This window comes from Calidris pugnax, unplaced genomic scaffold (assembly GCF_001431845.1).
Source record: "Calidris pugnax isolate Ruff unplaced genomic scaffold, ASM143184v1 scaffold44, whole genome shotgun sequence".
NCBI lineage: Eukaryota > Metazoa > Chordata > Aves > Charadriiformes > Scolopacidae > Calidris > Calidris pugnax.
Window position 1 is genome coordinate 35,438 of NW_015094506.1, and position 27,989 is coordinate 63,426.

The following is a 27,989-nucleotide window of genomic DNA, read 5'->3' on the forward strand; positions in this document are numbered from 1 at the left end:
GAATAGGCTGCCCAGGGAGGTGGTTGAGTCACCATTCCTGGCTGTGTTTAAGAACCGTTTAGATGTGTTGTTGGGGGATATGGTGTAGGGGAGAACTTTAGAGTAGGGTGGATGGCTGGACTCGATGATCCCGAGAGTCTCTTCCAGCCTAGATAATTCTGTGAATCTGTAAAGCTCCCCAAACCTCCCGCCCCTCGCAGACAGGCCCTGCCCCACCGCAACGACCCACAGATGCGGGGACCGGGTCAGAGGAAAGAGGGAGGGGGACAAAAAGGGGCCTTCCCTGCCCCACCGGGCCTCCGAGACGCGGCCGCCCGCTCCGCAGGAACCCCGGTAGCCCCATCACCGCGCTCTCCTCCCGCACCAAAGGGGGACCGGCACTCGAGAACCGGCCCGTGGCGCCGTGAGGGAGCCGTCGGTCGGGAACCCCTCAGGGCAAGGCGGTACCGCCTCAGGGGCGGGAGAAGGCGGGGCCGTGTCCTGCAGAGCCCGCCCCGCCCCACCGGAGCCCCGGCCGCCCCTCGCCGCCTCCGTTTCCCAGAGTGCGGCGCGGGAGCGGGGCAGGAAGTCCCGTGCGCCTGAGTCAGGGGAGGCGGGGGGAGCCGCTGGTGGCGGCGATGGCGCTGGAGACCCTCTCCCCGGACTGGGAGTTCGACCGCCTGGACGACGGCTCGCAGAGTGAGCGGGGCGGGGACGTGCGGGAGGGACCGGCGTCGGGCCCGCGGGGCTGCGGCGGTAACCGCCACAGGGTGGGGGGGAGGCGGGGGCTGAGGAGACCCTGGTGCTCTGCCGGCCCCCGACCCCTCCTGGCCCCCGTCGCCGCCGCCGCCGCACTCCCGCTGGGAACGGGAGGGAAGGAGGGAGGAGGAAGCGGTGGCGGGGGCTGAGCGAGGTCTCCCTCCACAGCCTTCCCTCAGGGACCCTGCCCTGTGCGGGGGAGCCGGCCGCCCGCCCGCCGCGCCCCTTCCCCCCGCCGCCAGCCCGGGGCTGCTCCCTCCCCCGGTCAGGCCTGCGGGGGTGGCCCGTCGCCGTCAGCCTTTTTTCCCTCCCCCTTCATGGTTGGCGGGGGTCGCTTGGGGTGGGAGAGAGGCTTTTCCAGCCCTCCATCCCTGAGGGATCCCCCTCTGGGGGTATCGTCCCCGGTGCCCCCAGCCCGGCAGGGAGCGGGCTGCTGGCCTGGCGCCTTTCCCGCACGGAGCGGGCAGGAGGAGCGGATGCTGGTGAGGATGGTGTGTCTTCCCTTCCCCATCCTTTACTCGCAGATATTTTTATTGCAATTGTTCCCTCCGTTAGCCAGAGAAGTCATATCGAGATGCGTTAGCTGTATGCAGCTTACCTTGGTAAAGGGTTTCTGGCATGGAGCTGGGGCGGTCACTTGCGGTTTCGCCTTTAAAAAATAAATTAAATAAGACCTTGTGATGCGTTAAGTCTTTGACAGTAGGTTTGTGTGCCCCTCAAAATCCACGGTTTTCTCTGGCCCGTGGAGGTGACCTACTTTCTAAACGGGGAACGTATGTGGTTGTCACACTATGCTACACACTGTAAATTGAACTGTGCCAAATTAATTACACCAGGTGTTGCTGTGAAAATATGTCACTCACGGACCAACTGTTTCACTGTACAGTGTTATCCCAAGGGATCATACTGTTTATGCCATTTTCAATTTAGCTGGATTTCAGTGGGAAGCTGTCCTGAGCTGAGGTTTTTACCAGATCTCCAGCTGAAGAATGGAAAACATAGCTTTTACTCAAAATGGCAAATCTCCAGTAGTTTGACTGTGGCATTAAGTGCAGCTACAAGAACCTTACATGACATAATATGCTCCATTACCACCATCTTGACAGTGAGCAAACAGGCTGATCTTCCATTGAGAACTGCACACAGCTTCTCCTAGAGAAAAGCCAAAGCAAAATCCTCTGTGACTTGAAAAACTTTTTTTTTTTTTTTTTTTTTTTTTTTTTTTTTTTTTTTTTTTTTTTTTTTTTTTTTTTTTTTTTTTTTTTTTTTTTTTTGTTATAGTCTACTTTCAATTTATACCTATATCACTAACCTTAAGCAATTATAATGTTCTCAACTGAGGACACGAGATACTGAGGAAGACTGGTTTATTGTGTCTTTGTCCTAGATATTTATGGACATAGCACTTGCAAATCCTGCTGTGGCAATAAGTCCACTGAATATTGCTGATTTTATGGAACAAGATAAGATTAAGTTGGGGGATCTCTACTGCTGAGTAGGTCTCTTGCATTGGTCCAGTTGTAATGCTTTCATTTTATCACCTGAGGAGAAACTAAATCAAACTTATTTGTAAATGGATATATTATGAAGTATGTCTGCTGCTCTGAAGAAAAAGAAAATATCTGCTTTCCATGATGTCTTTTTCTTTCTCCATGTGAGCCAGTTTATTTAGGAAAATTTTGCTTCATCTTCAAAAGCTTCCCCCATCTCTAAATAATTTTTTATCAGTTCAACCCTGCCTATCTCTGACTAGCTAATAGCTTTCACTCTGTTTTCTATCTAAAAGAGTAAGATACTATTCACACCTGTCTCTTATTTTATGTATGATCTGTACAAGGTGGCAAATCAATGGCTATCAATAGCTAAGTGGAAATACTTGGAAATATTTCACATCAGTTATGTTGAGCTGTAGCATTGTTTGAATCCATCATTTGGCTGCTGGAAAGGTGACAGTTCATAGGTGTCTAGCAGAGTGCTGCTGCGAGATATTGAGAAATGCTACCTGTTTCATAAGGAATTGATTTGGACAGCAGTGCTAATTTCCTACTCTTGTAGAACTTAGCAGCTTTTCCTGTTGTTCTTACAAAGCCCCAATATTTCTGTCAATTTCTCTGCTCTTAGTTTGTCTTTTGTGGGAAGGGAGGAGATGGGATCAGGGGAATACAGCAGCACACCTCTATAATTAGAAGTCTCCAGATTTTCTAGCAGTAAAGTAGAGCTGACATGGTGGCTAGTTAAACTCTGTTCTGCAGGGCTCAACGTCCATCTGTCTTTTTACTGGGTTTCTGCAGCAGAGCTTCTGGAAGATGCAGTGGAAGGAACCTCAAAGATGAGATTAATTTCATGGAATAGAATAATACGATGATACAATTTAAGGGCTGCACGTCAGTGTCGGGAGTGCTTACTGCTGATGGAGTTCACTTGCTTCTTATCCACTCCTGTGATATTCAGTCTCCTTATTTTGACAGTGCCCTGTGTGCTGTCTAGGCTGCAGGTGCAGGTACAACCCAGTGACACTAATGCAGACCTTAGTGTGAGAGTTCACTGTGCTTCTTGGATAGGCTTTGTAGTCCGTGTGCCCTTATGGTTTGCATTGCTGCTGGCTTCACAATAGTAGCTTAGAACTGGTTCAGGACTTCACTGCAGTCGTTTCTCCTTCTCAGTCTCAGCCTTCCTGTGCATAGTCCTTCTCATCTTTTCCGTATTAATTTGGCCTTATTCATTACTCCCCTCGTGCCTGGTGCAGTGTCTCAGTTAAGTATTTTCTTTCTCCAAAAGTGATAATTGCTTCAGTAGTGCTCTCCCACTGAAGTAGCCATCAACTAGCATTTGGCTCAGTTAAAAATACAGAAGAAAATAATATATGTTTTTTTTAACTTTCTAGAGCAGCCTACTTGCTGAAATGTGAAAAAAGCACGTATAAAGCTATGTGAGAATTGAATTCTTGTTTAGGAGAAGTTCAGTTCTTCAGCTATCTTATATTCTCTTAACTTTTTAAGATAATCTTATTTTCAGAAAATAGCAGAAAATCTCAGGCTAACACATTTGTTATCTAATTATGGAGAAGACAGTTTAGTCTTCACATGAAAAAGGATTGTACTTCCTTACTGAGCACAGAAGCCTTGAGCTGTAATCATTCACTCCATAGTTCAGATTATGCAACTAAGCCTGTAGTTGTATATAACTGGAGGGGGGAAGTGGGGAGTGTCATAATGTGGGAAGAAAAAAGAACAGAACAGAGTGAATGAAACTTCTGTGGACCAATTGTCTTTAGACTTAGATTGGTAATTAGTGCCACTATTCTTTGTGTTTGACCAGCTGAATGTTACCTTTTGAACATAATAACCTACTTGCCCCGAGCAGCAACAGGACAGCTGTGCAGTGTCCAGGTGCTAAACAGACAAGTTCTGCTTGAAGATGGTGAATTTGCAAGTAGGGGGAATGACTAAAAGCCAAAAATTTTGTAATGCCCAAACGACTTGCTGAGAGGTAGCAAGGAGAGAATGGAAGGGGGATTGCTACTAATACAGCTACTGCTCAGGACGAAATGACCAGACCCATTGCTTCAAAGTTCTAATATAATTACATATGTATTGGTTCAGCCAATGGATAGAATGATCTACTGTGTTACAATTTCTACAGTGGTTTCTTTGCTCAGCATTTTGATGTGATTATTAGGTCTGTTAAAATTTTTAATTTGAAAATAAATGCAAATTTTAAAAATAATTTTCTGTAAACCTCTCAGATGCTTGTATTCTTTAAGTAGTATTTGGATGTCTTTTAAACTGACACTGAGTTGTATGATTGTTTTTAAATAAATAAAAATTTTGTATTAAAGAGGCAGTTGTATTAACAAAAAATGCAGCAGCAAATGAGGAATACAGTGCTACAAGCTAAATAGCAACAGATTAAATATTTTTTAATAAATTTTTTGTTATTGCAGTTTACTGAACAGTCTGTAAAACTGTACAAATGTTATCAATTCTCAGAAATTCATGCTGAAGTGCAGTTGAAGAATTATGGAAAATTTCTTGAGGAATATACATCTCAGCTGAAGAGAATTGAAGATGCTTTGGATGAATCTGTTGGAGATGTTTGGGACTTCAGTCTTGATCCCATTGCATTAAAGGTCTTCATATATTTAATATGTATTGCAACTGTTATTTCCCTAGTTCCTCCCTCCCTTCGAAACCTGAGAAGTAAAAGCTTGATGCATTCGTGCTTTTAAAATTTTGAATTTTGTGTTTGAGAAACCTATCCAATACCATTTTAATTATCAAGTAATTAATAAATCGGTGCATATCATAAGAGAAGATGTTATCCTATTACTCTTTTCCAGTCTTCTGGATACTAGTGAAAGTTAAGTGAATTTATAGTTCTTCATGTGTTGGGAAGCTTAATTTCCCTGTGGGTGGGTGTTGGTGTTTTTATCTGGGGTTTGGGTTTCCAGAAGAGCTCACTAGTACTTCTGTAACTGCAGAGCCAACAGAATGTGTATTTATAGTTGTGTTTTGACTTAATGCTGGCCTTAGTACAGTGTTTTCTATCCTCCAGAGGTGGCTGTTTCCTTGGTCTTGAGTTCTCTGCCCTCTGTGGAGCATTATTATTTTTTTTTTTTTCTTCATGGAATTTGCAGACATCATTTTAAAAATGCTTTTGTTACCATATGGAATTTGTCTGTGCTCAAGATGCACTCTTAAGTAATTATCTGTTTGAATAATTTGAATAAACTAAGTGTAGGGTCAGCACAGTGCTGGATGTATATGAACTAGTCAATGTCATGGCTGACCAGTATAAAATGTCAGTGGCTGCATACAGATATACATTATGCATCCTGTTTCCTGCATTTGAGATTCTTAATTCATGTTTTGGGTTTCTTGAGCTGTTTTTCCTACATACGCCATAATGACCATGCTTTTGTTTTCCAATATTTGTAAATAATTGTTGTAAAAGCTATATACTATAGCTGGTTATTGCCTTTCTCCCTAGAGTAAAAGGAAAGGTATTAACATGTAAATGTGAAGAGCAGCATAGGTTGCCAATAATGTGCAATTATTGCTCTTTTATTGCTGAACTTATTTGAGATTAAACTGGGGAAAAAATTACTTAGTTGTTGGATAAGTGTATTTTTGATCAATGTTTTCTAAAGTTGTATGTTTATTGTTTTTTATTTTGTGGTTTTGTTTCTTTTGCCTTTTTTATTGATTTTTTTTGTTTGTTTGTTTTTTGTTTTTAAATTTAGCTTTTGCCATATGAACAGTCCTCCTTACTGGAGCTCATAAAGACAGAAAACAAGGTAAGTGCTTTATGCTCAAAAGAAAAAAAAAAATAAAGGAATTATTCTAGATAAATCCAAGTTCTCTAAATGTGAATCTGTTTGTAAACTGTGTGGTTTTTTTCTCCTTTGAGTCTAGGTTCTAAACAAAGTAATAACTGTGTATGCTGCCCTTTGCTGTGAAATCAAGAAGTTAAAATATGAGGTAAATTCAGCTGTCTTTTATTACTGTGTATGAAAATGCTTGCAGATTGGCAGGCTGATATATAAATTTATTAATTAGCAGTAAAGAAACAAGCTGTAATGTCTAAATAATTTTTATAGCGTGATTACATATATCCTATTTATTAAAAAACAAATTTCTGCTTTTGTTGTTAGGCAGAAACTAAATTTTATAATGGCCTCTTGTTTTATGGAGAAGGAGGTAAGTAGCTCCCTTTACTGTAAGAGTTTGTAGTTTTACGTTACTGTCTCAGGTTATATTAAATGCTACAGTAAGTGTAACTTGATAAATAGATACATGCTTTCTCTGTGTCTTTGAACATCAAATAATGGGCTTTGAGGTTATAGGTATAAGTGTCTTGTAACTGTACTGAGTTAGCTTAAGATAACAATAAGATTTATCTGTTACATTAACAGGAAGTTTGTTGCAACCTTATTTACATGAGAATTAGGAAGTATAGGCTGCTGAGGTTGTATTTAACATAACAGATATAGAAACCTGAGTTTATATAGTGTAGCAGCTGTTTTTCAAAGTTGGGCATTGAAAACCTGTTTTTCACATGTAAACACATCCTAAACCAACATATTTCCTGTTGGGACTAGATTTTGTTGGTTGTAGTAAAATCATAAATATGTAATTTGATTGTCATAAATGTCATTAATGAATAACCTGGACCACCAAGTTCTGCCCAATTTACTTAAGCAATCATAGTTGCTTAAAGAGAAGTGGCAATGTGTTCATGTCACCTGCACTTCAAATGCAGGTGATGGTACTTGTGCTACTGTTTAGACCGTGACGTGATACAGGGGCATAAGTGATTGTAAGTCAATTCACTTGACAAATCACGAGACCCCGTTTTAGGTGAAAGCTGCTTTGTGTCTTGGAGCTAAACTGATAAGTCCTCTGAACGGTTGGTCTTGAGCTTCCACCTTAAAGGATACTAGTCTGGGAATAAGCACAGATCTTGGTCCTGAGGACTGAATGTATTAATGAGTTGATTTAGAGACATATCACCTAACTGTTTGTTCTGTTTCAGAGATTTGATAGAAAGGGGAAAGCAGTAGGCTTTTTTTTTTTTAAGCTTTTCAAGAGCCTTGACTTTGACAAGTATTGGGGAATGTGAAATCTTTGAGATAGGGACTGTTTATCATTCTTCTAAGTGCTACATAAGATGACTGTTGTGGTTCATTTAAGGCACATGAAAAGGTGTGATGGGTTCCCTCCCCTTTAGCAGATTCTCACTTCTTATTGGATATGGACTTAAATACTTTAAAGGAAAGTGATACGCTGCCAAAATGATACTAGGGGATCCCTCCAAAGCTCTCCATGTCTCATAACAGGAAAAAAGGCAGACTGTTGCAGATTAACATATTACAGCAGCAGTTTGTTCCTGATGGGTATTCTGCAGAGGATGCTTGAGAATGGCTGTGAGGTCAGCCTTCTGTGGGTTAGGTGAGGATGCAGAAATTATGTTCTCTACCTCCATATCCCTCCTTGTAGCATCTACTTTGATAACAGCAAACTTAACTACTTAGAACAGCTGGCAAAGTTACTAGCTCAAGGATGGTTTACATGTAAATAAATACAATGCAGGCCTTTTTGTTCTTTAATTTTGTCCTTGGAGTGGCTAGTGCTAGTCTAGGAACTTTAAATAGTTTGTTGGATTGAGGTTTCTTTGGGGCATACACTAAACAGACTAAATGGTACATAAAATGTGTAAAGGGGAAGCATGCAATACTTAGGATCTTGTCTCAGAGCTCTACCTGATGGATGTATGGAGACTAATTTAGTATCTGATGGTTGCTCTGAAATAACATATTTCATGAAGTGATAAGGCCTGCATTTCTTATGCAGGTAAATTTGCCATCTTAAACCATTTTTGCTCAGAGTGGCCCAGTAGAAAAATCTCAAGTCTAGAGCATTAATCTCTCATCACATTAAGAAGATGGTATTTTGTCAGGTAGTAATACAACTGTTCCAGCTGACTGAAACAATTTGGCATTGGTGATGTAATTCTTGTATTTCATAGTATCCTGTTAGTGTACTTTGTCATACAGGTAATGCTTTGAAGGTATGAGTGATGAGCTGGTTCTTTTGTGTGGGATGCTATGTAGGAAAAACAAAATCAATTTCATGATGAAATTGACTGCTACACAGCTTTTTCTTCTGATTAATGCTGTAGTACATTCTTTCAGTGAATAACTGCCAAGGATCTTCCTCGCAATATAAATACCTAGTGCTTTCATACAAACTCTTGAAAATGGAAAATTTTATATTAAATTACATATTATATATGCCTTTAAAGAATTGCTTTTTATATTCTTTATTTTCTTTCAGGTGATGGAGATGTTTTTTCCTGCTTTGTGTCTAGCTTATAAACAATGTAATTTTTAGTGAGAAAGAAATTTCAAAAATAAATCCCGCTTAGGAAAGCAAAAGTAAAAGTTTCAAGGTTCTGTCAGTATACATATAATAGTGTGCTCCACTTGTATGGCAAACGAATGGCTTGGAGGGCAAGCTTCAATGTTAATTTAACAGGTTGAACACAGGCTTTTGAAAGTAGTGACAAATGTTTGTCTTTCAAGCCACAGATTCCAGCATGGTGGAGGGAGACTGCCAAATACAGATGGGAAGATTTGTTTCTTTCTTGCAGGTAGAGTATGTTTTTATTTATCTATTTTTTTAACAGCAAATAGAATCTTAATTTTACTTGCAAAGTGGATTTAAGTCTGCAGTATCCTGCTTGCATTTTGCTGAAAGTCGTTGGAGTCCTTTGATATGTCATTATGTTTTTCCTGCAGACCTGTCACAACCAGCTGACACATCACACATTGTTTTGGGTTTTTTTTTTATATTTGTCTAAAACTGTGGAAGTCTAATAAGAGAAGAAATTACAATTTGTGTAATCATTATTCAAAGAAATGAGAATTTACTTAAAATTTCAGTAAGAGAAGATAAATTGAGGTTGTTTCACTTGGTGGTGAAATTAAAGATACCTATTTTTACAGTTTCATTTAGTGAGTTTTAGTTTTCATTGAACATTTGAAATGGATTAATTGCTTGTACATCTTTTTTTAGCTGACAGAAGAAAGCAAAATTAAAACATGTACCTGGAAAAATTTGCTTGTGCCTCACTGAAGCTTTCAGGGAAAAGCACGGATTTCTTATACACTTTGGTTGTTATCAGGGTCCTTTGCATGAAAACAGGATCTGTGTTTCTTCTGAGGATTTCCTGTGCTTTTGGGTTTCAGTCAACTGTGGAATTTCTTTGTCTTCGGTATAGCTTAATTGACAGTCCTGTTCCCAAAAGTGTTTCTATTTTTATGCAATATTGCTTGTAATGAAATATCTATGTTGAAGTAGAGAGTATACAGGAAGCTTCCAGAATGTTAAAACAAATTCTAGTTTAACAAAACTTAAAATTCCTGTTTTGGCTGTGTACTAGCATGGCAGTAGATCATTTACTGAATTGTAAAAGGTTGAATACTATAGCAAGTTGTTTCTCAACCTCTTTTACTGTGGTGAAGTCCTCTTTTACCATGGTCAAGTGCAGTTAGTTGTTAGGATATCTTGGTTGTTTTGGTTTTTTTTCCCCATTTTCCAAGTTTTTTGTCTGATCAACTTTGTCAGTTTCTTCCTTCATCCCATATTTCTTTCCCACCAGATGTTTGAGAGACCTATTAGAGGCTCTGAAATGAGGCTACTCTTCACTTGTATTTTTCCATGCCTTTTTTTTTCTTTCCCTGCCAGGATGCTTTGTCCAGGTGGAAGCTGAGGGCAGGGGGACTGGCTGCCTGGATGTCTATGTGCATTGCAAACCCACTCTGTAGAACAAGCTTGTGTTTATTTAGGGGGTATATGCTGAAGTGTATATTTATAGGTAAACGCCACACAAAAATATAGCAGTATTGCTTATGAGCCCACTTTGTCTGTATGCTACAATGGCTTGCTGATTGTTGAGCAACATGGGAAGGAAGGGAGATGCAGGATGTTGCCCCATGTATGAACAGGTGTGTGTTGCTTTGGGTAAAGCTAGGAGGAAAACTTATTCCTTATTGAGTTCTTTTTCAACTATTGTGTTCCCCTGAATCCACTCTAGTAATAGTCTGTATCCATAGACTGGGAAATGTTATGTGCCAAGGGTGGTGTGGAAACATGAATGAAGAAGACAAAAGAGGTGAAATGTTGCTTTCATAGAGCTAATGTCCACTTACTGGTTTATTGACTCTTCTGAGTTCAGGATTTCCTAACTAGATGTTATAGCCTCAAATTTTCTATGTCAAAACTTTTTTTTTTTTTTTAATTATCAAAATAATGCTGTGAAACACTAGTTAGGTACTCTTGATCCTGCAGAAGACAGTATATTTGTAGAACTCTGACAAAGTGATAAAATCATCTGTATTATGTAGCTGCTAGTTTGCATGTGCTGTTTAACTGGACTATTTCCTGGAAGTTTAAAAATGGCAGCTGCTGCCCCTTCCCCAGGAAAGATGATTTCAATTGTCTATTAATCCATTCCTGTGGAATCTGTTGCCTTGCTTCAGCTGCATTTGATAGAGCAATGAAAGTATAAGAAGTAACGACACTTCTATGTTTTGTGAAAACTGGTGACTAATAGAAGGCAGAAGCCCAAATAACATCTATTTTTGATGGAGAGGAAGACAGAATTCAGCTGTTAGCCAGTCTCCTGGCAGGAACGGCAGGCTGGCTGGTTAGCCAGTGTGGGCTGGCTGCAATTAAGCCATCTGTGTGCTGACTGGCTAGACTCATCACATGCTGACTTTTTCCTGATGGGAAAATATAGGTGCATTCATGAGCCAAAATTATTGCAGTTAAGAGAAACTCGGATTAATTTACCCTGTTGCTCAAGGAGTGCCTTCTTAAAATTCATTATATAAACTAAGATAGTCCTTTACGTGGTTAGAATTGATCTGTTCTTACTCATTTTGTACTACATAACTGAGCTCAAGTTCTGCTGTAGTCGAGAATACCTCTCAAAGACTTTTTTTTTTTTTTTTTTAAAGCAGTTTTCTGTGGCAAATCACTCTGACAGAAGGTACAGGCTTCTGTGTTAATTTCTAATTTGAATTCAGCTATCACCAGCTCCCAGAGTGTGGTGACTCTTGAATCTAGTGGGAAAACGATAGCCTTTCCTATCAGGGATATTCTCTCTAAAGGTACTTTGGCAGTGCTGTCAAGTCACTTCTTATTGTCTTTGATAAACTGAACTCTTGAAGACTTTTACAGCAAGATATTTGAAGTACATTGAACCTGTTACTGTGACTCTTTTGTACCTTCTTTAAAGGATGAATATCCTTTTAAAAATGTGGCCCTGTGTATCAATACTGGAATTTTATTAGCTAGATTGTCAAACCTATATGCAAGTATGGAATAATTTCTGTTTTCCTTATGCTTTTCTTCATGTCCAGACTGTGTATTCGTCCCAAAATAGTTCAATTTGTACTGGGAGCTTGTGTTCAGTAACCTCTTAGCTTAGTTCCAAGATTCTTTTTTGGAGGTGTTAGTTACTAGCATGATGTTTTCCATCCTTCTTTAGGTCTGGCCACTGACTTGGATTAGGACTGTAGCTGGAGCTTGGGCTGCAAGTTCAGTGGTTTATGTTCAGTGTTTTAGAGGTGATGGATGTAAATGATGTGTATGAGGAGGGTCTGTACATTTATGTGGTTTTGTTTTCTTGTATTTCAGGAGCTGTCATGCTTTGTTACCCGATGTTATGAAGTGGTGGTGAATGTAGTGCATCAGTTGGCTGTTCTCTATACCAGCAACAAGTAATTATTCCCTAAAACACTATACTGTTTTTATGTAGTTAAATATATAAAATATGAGTGTTCTGCCTAAGGCATGATCATTTTTGGAACAATGTTGTTTAGAGATACAGAAACTGCTTTGCTGTGTGAGTTTGGGCTTCATAAGCTGTTATGAAAGTGGATTTGTTTTATTTTTAGAAAGACATTGCTTTTATATAGTGAGATGCAAGAATTTTAATTTTTTTTGCGATTTTTGATAAATTGATGCTTCAGAGGCACTTAGTCTTTATGACAAAGACACCGTCTTATTACTTTTTCATCCTTGCTTTGTTTGAGAGAGATTTCTTCTGTTGATTGATAGAGTGGATACCACTAGCTTCAGAATCTTTTAAAAATCAAATAACTTTACATATTTAAAACATTAAACTGTGAGATTTTGATATATCTCCCTCACAGAACAACCATAGTTTTGACATCTGAAGTCGAACTTAAGAAGGGCTATTGGGTTCAGCTCCTCTGAAAACTTTGAGGAGAGTTTAGCTCTGAATAGAATTGTTGGGTTTTGTTCTGAAAATAACAGCAAGGCTTTTGATTTTTCTCTCCTTCCCCTTCCAGATAGGAGAGAATCATCATTCTCAGTTTTATTTGTTGTTTTATACTGCAGCACAAGGTAGACTTTCTGTATGGTGCTGGATGAACAAGGCTGGATGTGTAGCTTGGATGTGGCTTGATTAAATGTGATTTTGTACTTTTGGGCCACAAGGCTGTATGTATGAAGGCTACTTGCTGTTAGTATAACTGAATTGGGAATGGCTGATTAAATATATGCACTGAATGCAGTCAGTGGTTTGAACCAGTCACATGCACTACATATAAAAATGCAATGTTAAATTTGATCATAGCACACAACCTTCACATAGAGTATTCTTTCAATCAGATTTTGAGAGTTCTTTTGTTCTGTGAAGTAAACACGTTAATGAAGAAAAACGTACCCTAAGAAGCAAAGAATACACTGTCATACAGAATTAATAAATATGCTCTGTTAATAAATATGCTCTGGATTAAAAAGGCATAAAATTATTTATTTTGTTTACAGGAATGCACCTAAAATTATAGAGACGTCTGGAGTTCATTTTCAGGTGGGAATGACTTGGAGCTCCTTTTGCTTATGTTAGTATTTATATGTCTTGGTCATTAATCCTGAGAAAAGCATAAAGAAAGTGAATTAAAAGTATAACTTTCAATCTGGAATCTCCTTTAAAGGTTTTGTTTTGCTAAGTGACTTTTTCTGCCCTTTATGTGGAAAGTACTGGTAACTCCAGGCCTGTCACAGTCTGGCTTTCTTAGCTGAAAAGTGTTTGCACACTGTGTGCTCCTGCGTGTAGACAATTGTGAAAATCCTATCTTCAATGTCAAATTCCATCAGTGAACTTGTAGCTGTGCCTGTACACAAACTAATGTTCCTTGTGTCACTACAAGAAATACTAAATCATGAAGCTACCAAACCAAGAAATCTCCAGTTTAACTGTCTAGCTCGTGTCTTGTTGGCTGATAATATGTTGTAAGGAACTGAAATTTTACTTGCACTTTTACACACGTGACTGTAATAAACTTTTCAATGACTACAGTCCTTTCTGTTTTAAACAGGCAATGTATGAGCATCTGGGAGAATTGCTCACAGTCTTGATCACTCTTGATGAAATAATTGACAATCATGCCACTCTGAAAGATCACTGGACCATGTATAAGAGGTGTGTCTCTGAAGGTGTGAAACATACTCCCACAACATGAAAGATAAAGGCGTGTGTATGTCTTTTTTTCCAAGAAAGTCAGTGTGGGAACATGAATTTTAGTAGCTCCGAGGAGTTTCAAGAAACCTTAGTGAAGAGCAGGGCTCAGCTGCCACTTTGTCCTTCTAACAGCCCAATAAATTTTAAAAGTGCTGAATGTTACATTTACAATGTGCAGTAAATGTCTTGACAGAGTTATGGTTGGTGGGTTTTAAAATATATTCAATAAGAAATCTTAGTTTTGCACAGGACTGGTCTACAACTATCCTTGTTGATCATGGGGACGGGCATACAGGTTTAAGTAAGAAAACTATCTTAAGTAAAAGCTGAAGAGTCAACAATTGCAAAAGTAGTTAATAGTGGAAAAACTACTGTTTCATTGAAAACCTGAAAAAATGGGAGTTACTCAAATGCAAATGGCTTATACAGACCTTATACAGTGGGCTTTGTTTGTGGTTTTTTTTATTTTAAAGTTGCTGATGGGCACAAACATGGGTGATCAAAATCTATTATAAAAATAGTACAGAGTATGATAGGACTGTTAGCCTGTTTTAATTGTGTTGTGTGTACATGTTCCACCCCTACTCCTTACAGGCTACTAAAATCTGTCCATCACAACCCTTCTAAGTTTGGGATTCAAGAAGATAAACTGAAACCATTTGAAAAGCTGCTGTTAAAACTGGAATGCCAGTTACTTGATGGAATGATATATCAGGTAACGAAATTAACGTTCCCCAGTATGACAGAGGAAACTATTACATTAAAGTTACACCCTTTTTAGAATGTTTTGTTTGTTTGGGTTTATTTTGTTTCTGGATGTAGTGATGTGTGAATTTGGCTTTTGCATCTGTTCATGGAAAATAGAAAAAGGCTCTATTGTATGATCCTTCCTTGCTCTTCTCAAGTGCTAGAACTGCGCCAGGCTTTGAATGGTAGCAGCTAATGCTTACTGTTTTGCAGAATTAAAGAAACACAGACAACTCAGCATTAAGACTATGTATTATCAGGGAGCCTGATTTTCACCAGAAATTTAAATAGTGGTCAGGCTTATGTAGCATAGATCCACTTTATTTTAGCTGCAGGTAAAAGTCTTCTCTGTTATCTTGAAAATATGTTGTGTGACCTCTTATTACATATTTTGTCTGATTCCTAGCATATGGGTCAGGTAGTTGTCAGGGGTACTGCTTCAGTGGTGTATACCCCTGAAACAGGCGATAGTACAGGTGGATGAGAAGGATTATTACTTCTTCACTACAGTTAATTTAAATGTGTTCATATAAGAAGCCATCTATTTTTAGAAAAGTGTGTACTTGAGACACTGAAATCAGCTGTTGTGGGATAGTGGGCAGAGGATGGCGTTGCTGAAGCTGGTCACAACAGAGTCAATTGAACAAGACTGTTGCTCAGTTCTTACTATTACATCTTAAATGGCTTAGGGAAGAAGGTTTGGTTCTCTAAAGGCCTCCAAAAGGGAAATTGTAAATAAGTAATCAAAGACAATTTGGCTTATTCCTTCAAAGGACATTGCTATCAGCTATCAGTTTTTTGTCTATATTTCTCTGGCATTGCATTAGTACAAAACTTCATTATAGGTTTGAGACACAGGTAGGATTTGTCTCATATTCATTCAGGAAGTTTCCCCTCCTATCACACCAATGCCCCTTCTTAATAAAAATGCATGAAAAATATTGAATGCAGTTCCATTAAAGACTTTTCTAATATCTTTAGAAAATCTGAAGCATGTGGAGTTTTTTTGTTTGTTTGTTGTTGATTTTTTTTTTTTTTGACTGTGTGGCTTTTGGTAATTTTTTTCAAACAGCCACTGGTGATATTGGGGACTTTATGCTACAAGTTCACGAACCGCATCCTGCAAGCAACTTGCATGATACTTTGGTTTAGTTGAGGGACAGTTAGTTACATATTATAATGTAATAATACAAATATGCATATAGTTTCTTATTGTTAGCACATCATGTGTTATCTTTAAAAACGGCCTTTAACAGAAATGTTAAGTAAATAAAGTGTGTGTTTGAATGTTAGGCATAAGAGAAGCTTTTAATGTTTTCTGTTATACTAAATAATTCAAGTATACTTAAAAAAAATACCTGTATGTGGGGAAGTCTAAGACTAACTTCACATTAGTGCTATAGGACATAAATCAATGTGCTCTTGCAGTATTATTCTTTTGCAAAATCAGTATCCTTTTAAGGCTCAATATTTACAGCATTGTCATTATGCCTTTTTTTTCCCCTTTTTGCTCAGGCCTGTATAGAGCAACAATTTGATTCTGTAAATGGTGGAGTGTCAGTGTCAAAGAACAGCACGTTTGCTGAAGAATTCGCTTATACTCTTCGCACAACTTTTGCAAATGTTGAAGCCAAACTTGGTAATACAAGCTCATGATTATCCTGCCAGATTCACCACTTCTAAAATTCTTTGTATTGTTTGTCTTGGAGCAGACTTCAAAAAGAATTTTTTTTTTTTGTATATTTCTGCAGGTGAACCTTCAGAAATTGACCAGAGAGATAAATATGTGGGCATCTGTGGCCTCTTTGTACTGCATTTTCAGATTTTTCGGACCATAGACAAGAAATTCTACAAATCGCTGTTGGATGTCTGTAAAAAGGTGGATGCTTGATTCTTTTGTCAATAATTAAGAGAGGAAAAGAATGTTCAGTAATGAAGTAGATAATTTTCTTAGTTGTACAGCATAGCAAAGATGTGGGAAAAGAAAAGACATAATTTACCAAAACAAGTCAGAAAGCAGAATTAAGAATTTTCTATGCTTTATAATTTCCTTTCCCCTTCCATGTATTTTTAAAGACACTAGAAAAACCTGTCCACTCACTTAGCAAGGTAAAATAACTTGAAATTGCCATAAAAATGTTCTTCAAGTTCAATGTCACACTGAGGACAAAAAATTGTTTGAATTATGATTATTGTGGGTCTGAATAAATGCTTTGGGTTTTTACCTTGGCTATGAACATATATCTTGAAAGACCTCTAAGTCCGAAGGTGATTGGGGCTTTTTTCATATCAAGTGGTATTAAGAAATTATTCTCTAATACTGTTTAGAATCTCTGAGAGCGTAAATTACTTTGCCTGTGATGTCCTTAGTGGACTTTGGGGGGAGAAACCTTTTTCAATGTGAACCTAATGCTTTGTAGAAACTAGTTATGCAGAAATAAACTGAATTGTGTGTTATGATTCAAAAAAGACATAAGAAATATGCATGGTCAGGCAGTATGTGTTGTAGTTACTGATGTTTATTGCTGCTTCTATCATTTTTCCACCTTTTTTCTTTTATTTGTTTCCCCCAGGTACCAGCTATCACGTTAACTGCTAACATTATCTGGTTTGCTGACAACTTTCTGATTCAGAAGATACCAGCTGCTGCCAAACTCCTGGACAAGAAAAGTATTCATACAGTTAAAATGCAAAGGGAGAACTTTCTACAGCAGAAGGCACAGTCACTTACCAAGTATGATTCCTAAATACTGCTTCATGGTGATGTTTGGAAAACAATTTATAAGCACATGGGTTTCTTCATTCAGTGTTCAGCATGTTGTGTAGTGTTGCTCAGGAGTGTTAAACAACCTTTCCAGTTCACTGCAGCAATATGCCTGTGTTAATGTTGCTGGAAAAGTGTTGATCAAAACAAAGCTTTTTTTCATGTTATGCTTTCAGAAAAATTTATATTATGTCACTAAAATAACAAAAGTTCCTGGCAGTTCTAAATATTTGATTGTTTCAGTTATTTCTACTCCCATTCTTTAAACTTCAATTTATTATTTTTTTAACTAGAATCTAGCAACCTGAGCTGCTCTGTTTTCTATTGGGGCGCTCTCATTTCTATGGGTTTATGGAAGTAAGTCACCAGTAGGCTTATAGAGGGTTTTTTATCTGCTTGGTGATACTTTCTTTCACGAGCATTTCTTTGCTTGTTTAATGGTCTTAGAAATTATCTGTATTTGAAAAGGCTTTTCTTCTTTTGTGCTTTGCGTGTAGTTTGCAGGTCACTTCCTTCTCTAAGTGCTTTCTGAAATAAGTTTAAAGATGAGATACAATTTTTTTTTTTTAAGATGTTAGTCTCATAAACAAGTGTGCTGTGCTGCATAGGAAGATAACAAGGCTGAGATTTCTGTTTATGTTGCAGACCGAAACAAGAAGGTATAATATGGGGTCTGTGGAATAAAAGTAAAACCTGATGTTTTTGCAGAGTCCTTCAGCCCTGTATGCAAGTTGGCAGAACTGGGTTGGAGGGGAGGGAGGGTGGGAAGAAGCAACTCCATGTCTCTGTGGTCCTCCAGCAGATTATTTTCCCTACTGCCCTGTTTCTGTTTCAGTCCACCTCTTCCTGGTTTACGTATTATACCCACAGGAAGAGTCAAGAGCTCCGATTTCTTTCCTGGGCTTTAATTCCTGGATGGAGCGTAATTGCACTGCTGCTCTGCTTTTGGTCTTGGGTGGTGGTACAAGTCACATCTTGCAGCTCTTAAGGTTGAAAAAAGATCTGGGTATTCACAGACACTTTGAGGGTATTGTAATATGATGCAGATTTTACATCTGCTGATTTGAATTCTGCCAATAACTTTTCCTTGCCTTTTTACAAGTTCTTTCATTGATAGTTGGACTGTTGCCTTAAATGTACTCTTTAAAGTGTATTTTTTTAATGTCATAATCAATGACCTAAATACATTCCTGCTATACCTGCTACAGTAAGTAGTATTGCAGTGTCATCATTCTGTAGCATAGAATAGATAGCAGTTTTAAAAGTGAATTCTTTTTAAACATTTAATTACAACTAGTGTAATCCAAACAGATTAGCTTCTGGAGAATTACTTTCTTTAAGACCAGTCCAGTTTCACACTGATGTAATGACAAGTTTTATTTTTTATATATATGTGTGTGTGTATAAAAAAAAAATTATATATATATACACATACTGAAAAATTTAAACTTGGAGGAAAAAAAACTAACATAAGTGTAGGACTTTTTTGTCTAGGGTTTAAAAGCATTTTCTAAAGTTTTATTTAGTGTTTTAATTTACAGAAGTGTCATACATGTACTGCTATGAGAGCCATTTGTTCTCTTCAAAGATAGATGATTTTGAATCTTTGGGGTATGTTTGTACAGATATCATTGGCAGACTAATCCTTACCAATACAGAATGAAAATGTAAATGAGTATGAGGTTCTGATACTTTTGGGAATGGAGAGTTATTACTTTGGGGACTGAAGATTTACCATATTTCCCTTGGAAGACTTTAAGCTTTGGAAAGAGAAAAGAAAATCCTCATACTCTTCTTATTTGAAGCGAGCAATGTTGTTTGTTTCCTTCTCCAGAGATATGCAGTCATATTATGTTTTTGTGAGCTCGTGGATGACAAAAATGGAATCTATCTTGTCAAAGGAGCAACGCATGAATAAGTTTGCAGAAGATCTTTCTAACCGCTGCAATGTCTTCATCCAGGTGTGCAGTCTTTTAATATGGTGATACAGCAAATGACACAGCAAACTGATGTTTTGGTGCAAGTTGTTGAATGCAAAAAGAAATCACAGACATTCTATGATCATTGGTGTGTTGTTTTACAATGTGGGAATTCTTCTAAAACTTCAAATGGCTGGTAGATACTCTTTTAAGTAAATTTGTGAAAGGTGTTTCCCATAAAGTGTGTGGGGGAAGCAAATATGACTAATAGTGGATAAAATCTTGAATTTTTCCCTTGACTTAGGGAATCAAGAAAGCTTCGTTTTCTCTGTAGTAAAGACTTTAGGACTTTCTCCTTTTGGTTCAGTCATGAGGTACATAAATTGGACTGAACCTGTGTCTAATTTAGTTTTATCTAGCACAGTACGTACTTCCAGTAAAGGTTTTGTGTTGTTTCATTGTGCTTTGCCTAGTGATGGTACTTTGCAAGAATCTTACTACGTTCCGAGGCAGCTGGTTTTCTTTTGGCCTACTAACAGCATGTAGTCTTAATGTAAGATGCATCTTATTTCTGAATTTATTTTTTGCTAGTTTTGTTACGTATCTCTGCCTGACAGAAACCAGATGAGAATAGGTGTGTGATAGAAGCATGATCCTGAACCTTCCATATCTAAAGACATACATGTGCTAGGATCAGTGGGTTTTATACTTGAATTATTTGCAGTGAATTTATGTAAATTTTGCTGTGTAGCAAATAGAGTTTCCTATGCCACTTGTTGTCTTTTTATAGTCTCTCTTTTATTGTTACTACTATTCCTTTGAAATAAGTTGAATAACATTTTTGTCATGCTGTTTGTAATCAACATTGTATTTAAAAGCTTAGCATACATTGATTTAGAAATGATTGCTTTTTAATTGTGGGATGGACAGTTCTCTTCAGAACTATGTAAATGCTGTCAGTGTATTTATTTCACAGAATCTAGAAGTTTTAGAGGTGTTTGATTTTTTATTTTATTTTCTTTAGTTTTTTGGTGGGCTGGTTTAGAATAGGTCTGAAACTATTAGACCTTTGAGGCTGTGTGATGAATTCACTGACTTGTGTTCAACTTGAATGTCTCTAGAAGAGATTATTGATCAGTTGATCTAATGACTTGTAGGCAGTTTCATAATGTCTGTCCTGCAAAAGGATCCCATTCAGCTTCGGGATCTCAGGCTTGCTTATTAGGTGGAGCAGTAGGTTCTGCCATGTGAAGGGGCAAAAGTTAGTTCTGTAATGTATGAAAGAAAATTTAGAGAACTTATTTGACTGATATGTTGAGAAAAAAAATATCTTTTTTTCCCCACCCCTTTACTCATTTTATTTTTAGGGTTTTCTTTATGCATACAGTCTTAGCACCATCATTAAAACTACAATGAATCTCTACATGTCAATGCAAAAGCCTATGACCAAAACCTCGGTGAAAGCTCTATGCAGACTTGTAGAACTTCTGAAGGTAGGTCACTGGATAAAAACTGTTTATTTTATGTAGGCCTTTACAGACAACATTGATCAAAAATTACATATAAATACAACACCTCCCATACCCCTCCAAAAAACCCAAAACAACACAACTGAGTGGGGATATATTTTTTGCATGGCTTCTTGTTCAAGACTGGATTTGGTTAGAAAACTGGAGATTTGGGAGGTTGCAACTGATTTATATAAATTTCTAATCACCTTCCTTAGTTGGTGTCACAGAATGATTGATGTTGGAAGGGACCTTTGGAGGTTATCTGGTTCAACCTCCCCCTGCTCAAGCAAGGCCACCTAGAGCCAGTTGCCCAGGACTGTGTCCAGATGACTTTTGAGTATCTCCGAGGATGGAGACTTTACATCTTCCTTGGGCAATCAGCCTGTGCCAGTGCTTGGTCACCCTCACAGTAAGAAAGTGTTTCCTGATGTTCAGAGTGAACCTCCTGTGTTTCAGTTTGTGCCCATTGCTCTTGTCCTGTCACTGGGCACCTCCTGAAAAGAACTTGGCTCTGTTGTGTTTGCATCCTCCCTACAGGTATTTATATGCATTGATAAGATTCTGCCCTCCCCAAGCCTTCTTTTCTCCAGGCTGAAGACTCCCTACTTTTTCAGCCTTTCTTCATATTTGAGGTGCTTAATGATCTTAGTGGTCCTTGGCTGGACTCTCTCCAGTATGTCCATGACTCTCTTACTGAAGAGCCCAGAACTGGACGCAGTACTCCAGGTGTGACCTCACCAGTACTGAGTAGAGGGGAAGCGTCACCTCCCTCAACGTGCTGGCAATACTTTGTTTAATGCAGCCAAAGATACCGTTAGCCTTCTCTATGGCAAGGGCGCACTGCTGGCTTACATTCAACTTGGTGTCCACCAGGACCCTTAGGGTCCTTTTCTGCCAAGCTGCTTACCAGCTGGGTGGCTCCCAGTCTGTATGTTGGTACATGGGCTTGTTCCTCACCGAGTGCAGGACTTTGCACTTCTCCTGGTACTTTTTCCAAACGGAAAATACTGTTTTGAGAGAACTTCAGAGCTGGGCTAGTTAAACAAACAAAAAAACCAAAACAAAAAAACCCCCAACCAACCAAAAAAAAAATACCCCAAACCAAAAAAAGCTTACATCAGTCGTAACCTTTTTACACTTCTGAATGATCTGATTTTTCTCAGTTTCTAAGGGTTAATTGCAACTGCTACTAACAGTATGTTACAAAGTGAGAAGTCTGTATTTTCAGTGTGGATGAGCCTGCCAGCATAAAGCCAAACTCCAAAGGCAAGAATGTCATTAACTACCTGAACCGTTGTGTTTTGGTGTTGACTTCAGGCAATAGAACACATGTTTTACCGAAGGAGCATGGTTGTGGCAGATTCTGTGACGCACATCACTCAGCATCTGCAGTATCAGGCTCTTCACTCGATTTCTGTAGCAAAGGTATGTAATCCAAGTTCTAGTAATTAATCATCCTAGTTAAGTGTTTTAAAAAAAGATAATTTTATATTGAAGTGTTTTTCTTAATTTGGGAAATCTGTAATGTTGCCCTATCAACAGTTCTATAAGCTTTGCAGTAGTCCAGAGCTTTGCCCTAGAAACTGTACAGCATAGATGGCTATCTATTTTTGACCAAGAATGGGTCCTCTCTTCCTCTGAACTGCTACTTCTCTTATCATGTTCCTCTTGTGATCTTCTTAGTTTTTATTTCTAGTGGTTTTCACAAACTGACCTTTTCTTACCTCTCTTCTGATGCACATTCTTAAAGCAATTTGTTACAGATCTAAGCAAACAGGCTGTTATTTATTTAAATCTTTGTCTGCTTTGCAAAACAGCAGCAGTTAATACACGATGGCTTACAGGAGTCTACAGGCATAAATTCACTTATTTCTCTGTGGGGTAAAATAGATTCTGATGGTGAGATACTGTTATATCTACATACTTTATCTTTCTGTAAACAAGACCAGTTTGTTACACATTTTGCTTATCAAATCTTGAATTTCTGAATTCAGGGAAAATGGGAAAATTTTAGCATATTAGTTCTCATGTATTAGTGACTGTTTTATTCTTTCATCACATTCAAAGGTATTACAAAGGAGGTATGCTGTTGATATCAGTGCAGCTATTAAATTTTCCTTTTTGTGTTGTTTTTTTTTTTGTTTTGACTGTGCTCACATAAATGGTTTACAATTTTAACAGTAGATTTCTTTGTATTTTGGAAATTTTTTTTTATATTCTTGAAATTTGGCTGTAATTTCAATTTATGTATCTGGCATCTCCATACTTTCTAGCATAAGGGAAAAAAAAAAGTTGTACTTCTAAAAAGCTGAGATATCTATCTATCTGTCTCAATATCGGGGGTAGCATGAAAGGAAGAAGTTCCAAGCTTCAAAGCTACTAGGAAAAACTGTGTCTTCAAAACGAACAGTTCACATATATTTAGATAACCAAGGAGAAGGTTATGAAAACTATCCCTAATTGCGCTACAAATTATTTCTCAATGCATAGAAATATGCTGAGACTGGTGTATTGACTGGATATCAAAGCAAACACATCTGTGAACAATCTTGATATTTTGACAACTACTCAGAAAAGATGTAAGAGGCAAGAGCTGGTAAATAGAAGAGGGAAGAGTTCATTAGTACTGATCTTTTTTTTTTTTTTTACCTGCTCCACTTTGTTTCTAAGTGGTGTAAGGTGTATATCTAACATAGCTTTAGCATGTAAGGTTGGGAGCTTCACGTTGAACATACTTTGTTAGTATTGGAAGAGGTTTTCTTTACCTCTTTCATGAAACTGTACATCTTCTGAGATAACACTGCTGCTCACAAATACGTCTGTGACTTGAACATCTTAGCCAGAGGACTCAGTTCCCTTCATTTGTTCATGCAAATGATTTTCCACTTAATCTTTCTGATAAATGAGAACTTGTAGAAAATTGCAAGTTATCATTATTACCATGTTTATACGTCTTCTGGCAGTTCAGCTGTAAACTGGATTTTGTTACCAGCAACAGGGAGTCATTGATTTTTAAAAATAATTAAAAAAAAATAATTGCATGTCCCTTGGAACTAAAATCAGCATGTAGTTATGTGCAGTTTGCACAGTATTTGTATAGTGTATGACCTGATCCATGTTCAGGCTGAACTGCACATATTCCAAGTGTGTATATATATAGGTAGTACTGCTGAATTGACAGAGTAAGTGAATCTGCATTCATTTAGCTCTGTTCACATATATGATTTGTCTGCAGATTTACTCAATTTATGACAAGTCCGTAAGCCTTGGAAAGAAGTTAGCTATTGCTTTTGGGTTTAGATAACTTTTCTCTGCATTTCTATGTCTTTCTGCCATCTAGAAAAGAGTAATTTCTGATAAAAAGTACAGTGAGCAGCGCCTGGATGTCCTCTCTGCTTTGGTATTGGCTGAGAACACCCTCAATGGGCCAAGTACAAAACAGAGGCGACTAATTGTTTCCCTTGCATTAAGTGTGGGAACACAAATGGTAAGTGCCATGATTGTCCCAGGCTTTTACTTGTTTGGTGTAGTACCTTATAAAGAAATATAATCTTGTCTCTTTTTTTCTCTCCTTTTTTTTTTTTCCTTCATTTGCACAGAAAACTTTTAAAGATGAAGAACTCATTCCCCTTCAGCTAGTTCTGAAAAAACTAGACTTGATCAGTGAACTTACAGAGCGGTAAGCAGTGACATGTAACGTGTAGAAGGCAGTGTAGTGTCACTGGGGGAGCTGCATCTTCACTGTGCAAATTGCAAAATTGGGTAGCTGCGTGCTGGGGGTGACTTTTGCATGTATTATAGACCAGAGCTAAGATCTGATGTGTAGATCAGAGCTAAGCCTGAAGCTTGCCTGTCTTCGAGCAAGTCACCTTTTACCTAACTATTGTTAATTAGGTAATCAACTTCTCTGTTTAGAAATTCTGTCACTTTCTTGGATGACTTGGCTTTATGGTAAGGTAAAGTCTTCCTCAAACCAACCCCAAAGTTATAAGTTAATACCAGTCTGTTTGGGATAGCAGGCTGTTAGTTCACATGTGACACCATGTTTTACTGCTGCTGTAGTCTCTGTGGACACTCAAGTTATATAATGTTGTCCATCTATAAGCCAGGTGAATGTCTGGTTCCATATATACTTTATGGGGAGAGAGACAAACACCTTCAGTGGATAGCTCATGGGGTAAATTCCTGAGATAAGTGTTGTACATGGGTTAAATCAGGAGAGGCCTGTTTCTCTTTTTTTGATTTACAGGAGAAAACTGGAATATGTGTTTGATCTCTATGCTACTAATTGCATGCAATAAGAAAATAGTTATTTAGGATTTTGCTGTAATGTAAGGTTTAATTATTTCAGAGACTGAGTAAACCTTTTTTTCTAGAGCTGGTACCTTTTCCACTAGGCTATTTATATAAAAAAAAAGAAGAAATAAGTTCTTTAATAAAGAACTTCTTTCTGAAGTACAATGAATTTGGATCGTTAAACATGTAAAACTTAGTTTTGAAAAGTGGTTATCTTTAGTTTAAACACACTAAAATAAATATCACTGTGTTAGAAGAATGGCTTGTTCCAATTACGTGTCTAATAATTGTTTTTGTATTTCAGAGTTCGAGCACAATGTGACTGTTGTTTCTTATACTGGCATCGAGCAGTCTTTCCAATCTATTTAGATGATGTGTATGAAAATGCAGTTGATTCCGCGAGGCTGCATGTAAGTAATAATGTTAGCAACTTAGTTTAACAAGCCACTGTAGTGGGAGGGATTCAGAGGAGAGGATAAAGCTTAGACTGAAACTCTAGAAAAAAGTTTTAAAAAAAAAGTGAAACCCAGGCAAGAGTTACTGAAGCAGAAATTTCTTCTCAATCCAACCTTAGTTCTAAATCTAATTAAAGTGTATCTGTTAGATTGCTCTAAAAATCTCAGGTTCCTGTTGTTAACTCTGGATCTCTGTGTTTCTGTCTCTTTGTTCCTTTCTTCATTCATTCTAATTTGAAATGAACACTTTTTGTTAGACTTTAACGTTAAAAACCTTTTTTCCACGTTGTGCTTACAAATTTCTAAAGCACACATTGCTGTGTTCAGTGATGCCATGTGGGGTAGCTGCCCTGTAGCTTTTTCCACCTCCCCTCATCTCTTCTCTCCTCTTTGAAGTATCACGTATCTCCTACAAATGTGAATCATGCTTTGTCATGCTAATCCTGATGGAAAGCAATCATGTATTCCGGTATTGTGCATGCCATGGTCAATTACAGTACTAAAATGAATAAAGTGCAAATAATGTCAGATGAAATAGCTAATAATTATGACTTTCCAGTAAATGGATAACTAGCAACTAAATACTTCAGATGAATACATTAAGGATAGGAAACTTCAGTAGGGTTTACAGTCTATTTTTAATAAAAGTGGGAAGACTAGCGATTTTGATTTGTTTGTTAGCTTTATTTTCATTTGTTTGTTAGTTTGAACACTATTTGAGGTGCTGTTGACATGTCTGTCGATCTGTTGGTTAAGCATAATAATTTATTTTTTCAGTATATGTTCAGTGCCCTACGGGACTGTGTACCTGCTATGATGCACGCAAGGCACTTGGAATCTTACGAGGTTCTTCTGGAATGCTATGATAAGGAAATCATGGAAGTGCTCAATGAGGTAATTTGTTGTGAATGGAAATGAAAGGCAACACTATGCTTGGAACGTCTAATAGGGCAGCATCTATTGTACCAAACATGATATTCTCTATAAAAATAGCAGAGAGACCTTTGAAATTGATGTGAAGTAATTTAATAAATGAGAAAGTGTTTGCTGATAATTTAGGTTATTTTAGATCTGTTGTTAATGTTGGCTGGGAACATGAAAATACTGCACTTTAAGTTACATAAGTTGGCAAAATCTGTGTTACAGATTTGGCTATGCAGACAAAGGAGTGTTTTTTGTCAGATTAGTTTCTCCTTGTTTGAATGCCTGAAATAAGTACCACTGTTCTTAGTATGTTTGCATTGCTTTTAGTAGTGAAGGCTCTGGAAATGTGGGTGTCCTCTTGAGTGAATTATTATCTAGAATTGCAAAGGGTGTTTGTCAGAAGATGTGAATTCAGATTTCCCAAGTCCTAGGTTTTAACCTTTGAACCTCTCTTTTTGTTTGACTAGTTCAAAACCAAACATTACATATTTTGCAGAAGGTCAGGTCAAATTGCTTGCTGCAAGACTCTTCCTCACTAAGCTGGGCTTTATTATCTAGATAGATAAGCTTAAGTCTGGTTCCGCTTTAGATGAGAAGTGAGAATACTTGAGTTTAAATTGGGTTAAAATCCTACATGGACGTTTTAGTCATGTACACAATGGCATTAGGTGGCTGAACCTTTGCCTTTTCTGAGCTGTGTAGCTTTTTATTGTGTGCTAGAACGAGAACAAAGGAATTAAATATACTTCTGATTCTCAAGTATTGATTCATGTAGACTTGTATGGTCCTGCCAAAGCAACCTTGTCTTCTCTAGTTTAACTAGTCTTTTATTTATCACTGGAGAGAGAGATGTTAGTTCTGCTAACAGAATGTTGTAAGCAGACAACATACTGATGTTTTGTTGTGTTGTTTTTTTTTTAACTTATCTGAATAGCACTTGCTGGATAAATTATGTAAAGAGATAGAAAAGGACCTGCGCTTATCAGTTCATACACATCTAAAGCTGGATGACAGAAACCCCTTTAGAGTTGGTATGAAGGATCTAGCTCACTTCTTCTTTCTGAACCCAATACGTTTTTTCAATCGATTCATTGACATAAAAGGTGAGGAGTTACACATTTTCTTGATTCTATTACTTACATCTCTGTTACACTTTGGCTTAGTATATCTTTTAACTTCTTTGCATACTTCCATAACTAAATAGGTAGTAGTATTTTAGTTCATCCTTTTATGTGTTTACAGCTTATGTAACTCACTATTTGGACAAGACCTTCTATAACTTAACGACTGTGGCTCTTCATGACTGGGCTACCTACAGTGAAATGAGAAACCTAGCGACTCAGCGCTATGGTTTAAGTATGACTGAAGCACATCTTCCCAGCCAGACTCTGGAACAGGTACAGTGCCCACAGGATGAGAGTATCATTTGTTCACTGTCATATTAGCTAGCTATTCAAAGGACTGAGTTGTTAAAATTAAAGTACCCGAGAGGAGAGACCTGTTTAGGGAAAGTGGCCTTTGATTTCTCGTTGACTTCTGAGACAGGATCTTTACCTACCTTTGGAGATAATACCGGTTT

The 27,989-nt window shown here is 37.9% G+C and overlaps 1 protein-coding gene across 2 annotated transcripts in view; it reads left to right on the forward strand.

Annotated features, from left to right (window-relative positions):
• The first annotated feature begins 556 nt into the window (after positions 1 to 556).
• The window catches only part of KIAA1033 (KIAA1033 ortholog), a 42,216-nt gene continuing 14,783 nt past the window's right edge, over positions 557 to 27,989 (forward strand). For both annotated transcript variants that reach the window (XM_014963748.1, XM_014963749.1), the window contains exons 1-22: positions 557 to 678; positions 4,728 to 4,867; positions 5,981 to 6,034; positions 6,153 to 6,218; positions 6,392 to 6,437; positions 8,822 to 8,889; positions 11,943 to 12,025; positions 13,101 to 13,143; positions 13,652 to 13,755; positions 14,389 to 14,509; positions 16,057 to 16,180; positions 16,293 to 16,420; positions 17,115 to 17,275; positions 19,140 to 19,266; positions 20,592 to 20,717; positions 22,053 to 22,160; positions 24,076 to 24,222; positions 24,335 to 24,414; positions 25,336 to 25,441; positions 26,264 to 26,380; positions 27,345 to 27,513; positions 27,653 to 27,807. In XM_014963748.1, coding sequence (XP_014819234.1) covers positions 618 to 678; positions 4,728 to 4,867; positions 5,981 to 6,034; positions 6,153 to 6,218; positions 6,392 to 6,437; positions 8,822 to 8,889; positions 11,943 to 12,025; positions 13,101 to 13,143; positions 13,652 to 13,755; positions 14,389 to 14,509; positions 16,057 to 16,180; positions 16,293 to 16,420; positions 17,115 to 17,275; positions 19,140 to 19,266; positions 20,592 to 20,717; positions 22,053 to 22,160; positions 24,076 to 24,222; positions 24,335 to 24,414; positions 25,336 to 25,441; positions 26,264 to 26,380; positions 27,345 to 27,513; positions 27,653 to 27,807 — 2,334 coding nt within the window. In that variant the 5' untranslated portion in view covers positions 557 to 617. The remainder of the gene's footprint in view (positions 679 to 4,727; positions 4,868 to 5,980; positions 6,035 to 6,152; positions 6,219 to 6,391; positions 6,438 to 8,821; positions 8,890 to 11,942; positions 12,026 to 13,100; positions 13,144 to 13,651; positions 13,756 to 14,388; positions 14,510 to 16,056; positions 16,181 to 16,292; positions 16,421 to 17,114; positions 17,276 to 19,139; positions 19,267 to 20,591; positions 20,718 to 22,052; positions 22,161 to 24,075; positions 24,223 to 24,334; positions 24,415 to 25,335; positions 25,442 to 26,263; positions 26,381 to 27,344; positions 27,514 to 27,652; positions 27,808 to 27,989) is intronic.